General features: G+C 36.0%; 1 protein-coding gene across 2 annotated transcripts in view; it reads left to right on the top strand.

The window, feature by feature from the left end:
* LOC106869522 (uncharacterized) overlaps positions 1 to 7,266 on the top strand; it is a 25,652-nt gene extending 18,386 nt beyond the window's left edge. For both annotated transcript variants that reach the window (XM_014915291.2, XM_014915292.2), the window contains exons 10-13: positions 1,080 to 1,210; positions 3,071 to 3,202; positions 3,684 to 3,755; positions 5,325 to 7,266. In XM_014915291.2, coding sequence (XP_014770777.1) covers positions 1,080 to 1,210; positions 3,071 to 3,202; positions 3,684 to 3,755; positions 5,325 to 5,396 — 407 coding nt within the window. In that variant the 3' untranslated portion in view covers positions 5,397 to 7,266. The remainder of the gene's footprint in view (positions 1 to 1,079; positions 1,211 to 3,070; positions 3,203 to 3,683; positions 3,756 to 5,324) is intronic.
* Positions 7,267 to 9,141: the final 1,875 nt, after the last annotated feature.

The raw sequence follows: 9,141 nt of genomic DNA, 5'->3' as shown, positions 1-9,141 counted from the left end.
AGCAGAGTTTAGGCAGAAGCAAAAATCTTTAGGTTAGTTAAAATATGTTAGTGACATATTTCAAGTACTAAAAGACAAATTTACTGCAGTTACTATGGAGAAAAAATTCTCTATGATAGAAAGGTGTAAAAACACCTTTTTACCATTGTAACTGCAGTGAATTTGCCTTTTAGCAATTGAAATATGTCACAAACATATTTTAATTATTTTGCTCATATACTGGGTCATCCCATAAATAATGTGGTTTTTTATACTTCAAAATTAAGATAAACAAAGTTCTTTTTTAATCTAAAATATACTCTCCTTCATTTTCTACAATGCTCTTACATCTATCTGGTAGATTTGCAAGGCCCCTCACCCAAAATTCACTTGACCATGAGGAACAATACTCCTCTAGTACTGTTCTGACCTCGTCTACAGAATTCGTGTTTTTTCCATCCAAATGATAATCAGATGCGGCAATGTCCAGTGAATATGGTGAGTGAGGCATTGTTTCCCATTCAAACAGCTCCGGCCTTTGGAATGTCATCCTCGCTGTATGTGGCCGAGCATTATCCTAATGGAAGAATACCTTTTGTCTTAAAACCAAAGACAGTTGTTTTTCTTCTAGCGCTGACTCAAGCCGCACAAGCTGCTCGCAGTAGATCTCTTTTGTTATCGTTTGGTTTAAGTTTAAAAGTTCTAAGTGGACTAAACCTTTCATACATATCCTACCGAACAGATAACAGCACCTTAAATGGGGGAAGACCTTCTTTAGCCTGGGGTGCCTGTGTTGAGTGAGAAGAACCTTTTGGAAAATCGGCACAAACTTTCTGGACAACCCAATATTTTTATATTAGCTTATAGCTTACAGCAATCACTGTGCAACGACTAAGGAAAATAGTCTAATAAAGGGACATATAAGTCCTTGACAGAAAAAGAAGGCTTTCCTATCCATGTGGGAATTGAACCTACATCCTTTTGTTAATGCGACTGAGTGTGTTACCTTTACATATATATTTAGTTGCGGAGATAGTATTTGGGATTTTTATCATTACAGTCATTCTGAAACTGATCTGCTTAACTTTGTGGTTTTTCAGCTAATAATTTATTATTGAATGAAAAAAGAATTCCACAGTTAACGAACTTTCACTTGGGAGCTTCTCTCACTTCACACCTGAACGTGGAAACAACAAAGAATCTTGTATTCCCAACAATTTTGCCCCCAGAAGTAAGTATTCTTTGTTTTGTTGAGAATATTTAAAATCTTTTATCGTTTACTTGTTTCAGTTATTGGACAGCGACCATGCTGGGGCACCACCTTGAACAAATCTACGCCAGTAGTTATTTTAAGTCTTGTACTTATTCTATCAGTCCCTATTTGCCAAACCGATAAGTTATGGTGATGTAAACAAACCAACACTGGTTGTCAAGCAGTAGTGAGAGACAAACACAAAGACCCTTAAATACATATATAAATATATTAAAAAAATATTAATAGGCACAACTGGTTAATGACACACAACCTGTGTCTGGTATATTGTGAGAAAGGGAGCGAGCTACTCCCCTCCAGCTTTATCAGGACTAGTAGGATATGGTTTCTAGGTCTTTTCCCATCTTCAGTAGCGGATACCTGCTGGCTACAGATGGCAGTTGCTCAACCTTCCTCAGAATATATAAACACACACATATGTGTGTGTGTGTATGTACACACACATCATCATCATCATCATTTAATGTTCCCTTCGCCATGCTGGCATGGGTGGGCTGGTTTGATAGTAATTGACAACCTCAGAGGTCAGCACCTAGTTACAATGTCAGTTTTGGCTTGGTTTCTATGGCTGGATGTCCTTTACTGAGTGCACTGGGTGCTTTTTACATGGCACCAGCACTGGCAAGATCTCTAAGTAACTAGCACGTAAAATACACCATTTTGAGCATGACCGTTGCCAGTACCACCTGACTGGCCTTTGTGCCGGTGGCACGTAAAAGTACCCACTACACTCTTGAAGTGGTTGGCGTTAGGAAGGGCATCCAGCTGTAGAAACTCTGCCAAATCAGATTGGAGCCTGGTGTAGCCACCTGGTTCACCAGTCCTCAGTCAAATCGTCCAACCCATGCCAGCATGGAAAGCAGACGTTAAACGATGATAATGATGAGTAATGCCATAGCTTTGGTCTTTGCCAGGCCAACTTTAAGACCCTTTGATTCCAGGTTCTGGTTCTACATCTGGAATTTCATTTCCAATTCTGTTACCTGCTGTCCAATCATTATTGAAACAGGTAAAAAAATTAAAGGTACATATTTTTTATCTTCTATCACCTGCTTGTTTCAGTCATCGGACTACGGTCATGCTGGAGTACTCTCTGGAAGGGTTTAATTGAACAAATCCACCCAAGGACTTATTTTTTTAAAGCCTAGTACTTATTCATTTGTATATGTGTTTTGATTTCTTTCTTTTTTTTTTCTTGCTTTGCCACTAAATTGTGGGGACGTAAACAAACCAACACTAACTGCTTGGTTTATTACTGTACTAATTGTCAACACACTAACAAACACACACAGACATTGAAGGAAAGCCAAGTGCATAATTGCGTAGAGATCGATCGGAATAGATTAAACCATAATTAACAATGTGAAGACATATTTTACAAAGAACGTTAATCAACCAACGGTCGACTTTATTTGGCAACTAATAGGGAGTTACCTCCCTTACATCGTACACAGCGTTACAATGTTTAATAGACAAAATTATATATTCTTTTCTACTCCAGGCACAAGGCCCGAAATTGTGGGGGAATGGGGCAGTCGATTAGATCGACCCCAGTACGCAACTGGTATTTAATTTATCGACCTCGAAAGGATGACAGGTAAAGTCGACCCCGGTGGAATTTGAACTCAGAACGTAAAGACAGACGAAATCGTCTAGCATGCTAATGTTTCTGTCAGCTCGCTGCCTTTATATTATATATTATTACTAATGAGGAAAAGTTTATTATTTTTACAGTTTCAATTTAATTATGATTATTTCAATTTATTATTTTTACAGTTTCGATTTAATTATGATTATTTTAATTTATTATTTTCACAGTTTCAATTTAATTATGAATATTTCAATAATGCTGATGTCTGGGGTATTTGCTGCTTGCTGAAGGAGCTCTACTCCAAAGTTGTAGTCCATGATGACCTTATACACTTGCCACGGGAGGAAGTGTGGGGAGAGGTAAATATATATATGGCTGATACTTTTTTATCGTGTATCTTTTACTTGTGTCAGTCATTATACTGTGACCATGCTGGGGCACCACCCTGAAGAAGTTTTGTTGAATGAATTGACCCCACGGGCATATGGCGTAGTGGTTAAGAGCGCAGGCTACTAACCCCAAGATTCTGAGTTCGATTCCAAGCAGTAATCTGAATAATAACAATGATGATGATGATGATGATGATGATGATGATGATGATGATGATGATGATGATGATGATAATAACAACAACATCGAAAAATACCTTAGGAATGAGAACCCAGATTTGAAATTTCCCCAAGACACCTGAAGAAGGCTGGAGGCTATATCAGCTGAAACGTTGTGTTAACAACAAACAAGATGAGGACAAATATCTGTCAAATGTAAATAATGAACTCTGTTCACCTTTTAGGTGTTATTAGGTTATAACTCTAATTTGGTTTTTGCTTTGCGTTTTAGATGACAAAGAGAGGCTGGAAATGTAACTATACTCCTAGTTCGATAAAGTGCATCCTTCATTATGGTTGGATAGTAAGTTAACAATACTATTTTATCTTTTTACATGTTGTTATTTATGATTTTATATGTAATTTGAGATGCATTTCCAAAAAAAAATCAGTTTTCATTTCATGTTCTCTCAAAAGTTTATAAATTCTTATGACTTCAACAACATCCAATTCTCACTGATATGAATAAAGTTTCTAAAATGGATAAAGAAATTCAAATGGCTGCTTTGGTGCAATGGTAGAACATCTGTCATGTATACTGGAGACATGAGTTCCCTAAAAGGGATTTTACAGCTCAATATTTATATACTCTTATTTAGGGCTTTCGATGTACGAGTGGCTGCAATTTTGAGGAACACCTGAAAGTGCACATTCTCATAAAATTTTCTGAAACTACTACACTTTTAGTCCTCAAAATGCACGAGGACAAATATATTTGTGAATTAATGACATCACGCCCTGAAGGAACGAATAAAATGACAAGTGAATTTCATCACATTGACACAAAACTGTTCAACTAAATATTTTTTAATTTTTATTTTCTCTTCTTTCTTTTTTTCTTTTTCCTTTTACCAGTTATAAAATTGAAAACTGATGTAATGTCATGCTATCAAAATAAGAACACAGGATTTCCTCATTTATATTTCTAATTTCTGTGTTTCTGCAGTTGTTTTCATTTTACAATTTGAACTTGAGAAAGACAAACAAGCTATCGAAATATCACTCAAACCATTCAATTCTCAATCTATTATAGTCGCATCATGCTCTTCTTATTGTCTATTTACCTTCTTGAAGAGTTACGTCACTCTTTTATAAAATACAATAATAATAATCTTTTCTACTAAAGGCACAAGGCCTGAAATTTTGGGGGAGGGAACTAGTCGACCACATCAACCCCAGTGGTTGAAGGGCAAAGTTGACCTCAGTGGAATTTGAACTCAGAACATGCAGACAGTTGAAATAATAATAATAAAAATAATAATAATAATAATAATAATAATAATAATAAGCTATGCCAACACTATGGAATAACAACAGAAAAAAGATGGTATAAACACACGCCAGAAAAGGTCACAGAAAACGAGAAAGCAACCATACTCTGGGATATGCCAATACACACAGATAGAGAAATTAAGGCCAATAGACCAGATATAGTTGTAAAAGATCATGAAGGAAAAAAATGCTTTCTAATTGATGTATCAATACCAGCAGATGACAACGTTTCCCTAAAAGAAATGGAGAAACTTTCAAAATACAAAGACCTGGAAATAGAGGTAGCTCGAATATGGAATCTAAAAACAGAAGCAATTCCTATCATAGTAGGTACCTTAGGTATAATAAAAAAAATATTCAGACAAATACATAACAAAAACACCAGGACTTACAAATATATATAACATACAGAAAATTGCACTACTGGGCACTGCACACATTCTATGCAAAACATTTTCAATACAGTAAACATAAGAGCACCACAGCAAACCACAGCACATACCCAAGGCGCACAGAGCTGCGCTCGGTAGTGAAGTGAAAGCATGTTATAAAAATAAAACTACTGAACAATAATAATAATAATTACTATTTCTTGTTTCAGATTCAGCCTAAGGAAAGGTCAACACTTCAAGATCTGGAAAAACACATCAGAAAAAAATGGTTAATAACCTGATGAACTCATTTTCAATATTGCCTTTATCAAACCTGTGACATTTGCTATTAATAATTCTTGATATTTCAAACACTACACTCGTATCAAGAAAATAAGAAATTTGAATGAATGGGCAAACTCTAAGAGTTATTTTCATATAGACAGCATTTTTGCATGCAAGCAATTATAATTTCTGAACAGTTGTAGACTTATTGACACCTGAAGATATGTATATATATATATATATATATATATATATATATATATTTGTGTGTGTGTAAATAACAGGTAATATGGTTTAATAAATCAAGGCACTTGTAAACATTCAGTGGTTAAAACTTGATTAAAATAGAAATAGCATCCACAGTTATTCTCCCAGTGTAATAAATAAATCTAAAGTTTGCTAGAATTTCTAAAAACCCAGTGTATCTAACAAGATGAACTAGAATGGAGAATGTCATATCTTTATTTCAGAATTATATCATACAAAAACAATGATTGTTTCTGTTGTGTTATTTTGAACGTGAACTTTGCCTTGAGGAAATGTGTTATATAATTCAGAATTAGAATTATTAAATACTTGCACCAATCTTACATTGAAATGTTCACATAGGTATAGAAAAGCATTTAAATATTTCAATAGTGAGCAACACTTTCATTGTAATTGCTTTTCTTGTAATTAATAAACATAATTTTTCTAAATTTAAAAAAAAATTATTTCTAGCATTCTTAACTAGCCAGATAACTAAATGTACTGTGGTAGCCTTTTTTATGTTTATATTTTTTATTATTTTACTGACCATTGACATCATCATGAGTTTTGGCTTTTCTAAACATATAATATTTCTTCTTAAAGCTCTTTTGTCTATGTTGAGGTATAATAGCCATCCTATCAGTTCACTTTGAATTCAAGTATCATGGGTTACCTTGATAACACATTGCATTCGCATAAATTTTGGATACATTGAGTTTTACAATCGATCTTACATGGATTGATTTGTATTTTGTACCTTTTTCTATATCTAAAAATGCTTACACGATAGAAACGATTATTGGTCCTGTATGATGTAATCCTCAAAGATTTGACATCCTCCATTCCTGTTCATCTCATATATATATATATATATATATATATATATATACACACACACACATACATACATAAATACATATTTTATACGTATTATATATTTTCTCGCTCTCTCTCTCTCTCTCTCTCTCTCTCTCTCTCCTTCCCCCCTGGAGTAGCCAAATATCTTCTCTAGAGTAAAACATCTATCATTGTGCCTTTGGTAGACGGAAACTGAAAAAAGCCTGTCGTATATATGTATATATATGTATGTGTGTGTATTTGTTTGTGTGTCTGAGTTTGTCCCTCCAACATTGCTTGACAACCGAATCTGGTGTGTTTACGTCCCCGTATCTTAGCGGTTCGGCAAAAGAGATCGATAGAATAAGTACTAGGCTTCCGAAGAATAAGTCGTGGGGTCGATTTGCTCGACTAAAAGGCGGTGCTCCAGCATGGCCGCAGTCAAATGACTGAAACAAGTAAAAGAGTAAAAGGGAGAGAGTAAAGAGTATCTGCAAAAAGACAGGATTATCACAACTGAAAATCTGACGTCTTTTGTGATCGCTCTACTTGATGAAGGGAGATTAAACAAAGACTATATCAGGGCTTAAACAAGGACCATATCAGGGCTTAAACAAGGACCATATCAGGGCTTTCACAGTATGTTTATAACTTTCATAACTTCTTCCCAAATGAAATGTCACCCTTCACTCTTGGGTTTCATTGTTTCTCTCTTTATTTACTACAGAAAGTTTCAGACAATATTTGTTTTTATTTATTTCTATTAGATTGAATAAATATTTTATGTGCCTTTTACTTTAATGTTAGTCCTGAGTTTCATGAATCTCTCTTTTAAATTTTTGTTTCTTGACATTGTAACTACGTATGGATTCTTCTGTACATGCGCACAAAGTTTTAACGTTCTAGCTCACTTCCGCTGTTTACAGCATTGCTTAGAAGGAAGGTGTGTAGCGTGTGATCGTCGCATTGACCATGACAGAGAAAGTTGTGGCGATACCTGCTCAGAGGCCTACGCAGTGTTGCAGAACGTGTATGAAGAGGAGTATATGAGTCGAACACAAGTGTACGAGAGGTTCAGACGTTTCCAAAATGGCCGAAAGAATGTCGATATTGACGATTTTCTGGGAGACCCGCAGCCAACAGAACTGAGAAAAACAGAGATATGTGTGCAGCTGGGAGAGGAAATCGTCGAATCATCATCCGTGAGTTATCAGAGGATGTGCAGATGAGTTCAGTTCAGTCAGTCCGTTGTCACTGAAGATTTGGGTGTGAGACGCGTGTTAGTGCCAAAACTGCTTTAAGCTGGCCAAAATGACACTCGGGTTTTGGTTGTACAAAATCTCCTTGGTTGTATCGAGAACGATGAAAACTTTGCGCAGGCATCGCCAAACTTCTGGCAAAATTTGATGCAGATTCTGCGTGCTTTAGTTTCGTTACTATTGTAACAATCCAGATACTTATTGATCAGATCACGTATATGATAGAATATAATTGCTTCTGTATATATCGTATATATTTTGAACTAAATGCATTCTCTAAATTGGTTTTCGCCAGCAACATTCTCGCTATAATCATTAACTATGTTTTAAAATGAGCTTTGTAAGAAGCCTGTATGTGACCACTGGATCCACTCGAAATAACACCCAAATTTCCTCCAAAATCACACTTTCATCATCATTGACTCCTGGACATTCGTATCTGAAGTCCTATGACTCATTAGGCCAGTTACCCGTATTCCACAGCATATAAATGTCCGAGATTACAACATTCCCTCTGTACGGGACGCCAGTCCGTTGCAGGGTTACTCATTTTAAAACTGAGTGGACTGGAATGGCCCGAAATGGAGAGTCTTACTCAAGAACGCAATATACCACCCACTCTGGGAATAGAAACCACGATCTTGCGATATTGAGTGCAACACCCGAACCACTAGGCCCCACGCATCCCTAATTCACACTCCGCTATCTTACAAAATGAAAGGACCCATTTTTCAATGATGTAACGGGGATTCGAAACCGAAGCGCTAAGTAACCGGTCAGATATTATGAATAGACTACAATAGTTTCACGTGATCGGTCTATTAAGCAACCAATCAGTGTCAAGCTATTGCGTAATTCAGTCTTCTAGAATCTTCTTGTGCTCTATTGAAGGCCGCTTTTGGCGATAATTGCAGATTGTTGAGACAGCCACGTGACACGTGCCTCCTTTCTTGTCACATAAACACCTAAAAAATTACCAAGAACCACAGTTACTACGCTTATAGCACATTTCTTTTTTCTCCAGTTATGTTGGGCAAGCTGCCTGTTGCTGTATCTGTAGCGTGTTGTACTCCTAGCAGTATATCTCTCCCAGTAGGTAATTATTGCTGTTGTTATCAGTAAAAGGCCAACGCAGTTTGTCCTTTATGTGCGATAATAAAACCCTCTGTAAAATATCCGCTGGTGTTGTTCAACCCAAGAAACATATTTTCATTCGTCGAAGCAACACTTACACTCTACGACAGAGACATAATGTGGTCCCAGATGTATAAAAAGACAAGGTGGTTATGGTTCGTTCATATGTTGATCATAGGATCTGTTTACTCGGGGTTGTCTTGGGGCTAAACAGTAAATTTTCTTTTTTGTTTTGGTTAAAAAGAAAACCTCAATGTTCTTTATTTTTATGATATCAATGGTA

This window comes from Octopus bimaculoides, chromosome 8 (genome assembly GCF_001194135.2).
Source record: "Octopus bimaculoides isolate UCB-OBI-ISO-001 chromosome 8, ASM119413v2, whole genome shotgun sequence".
In the NCBI taxonomy this organism is placed as follows: domain Eukaryota; kingdom Metazoa; phylum Mollusca; class Cephalopoda; order Octopoda; family Octopodidae; genus Octopus; species Octopus bimaculoides.
Note: the sequence above shows the minus strand (reverse complement) of the source record. Positions and strands in the feature narration are given on the sequence as shown.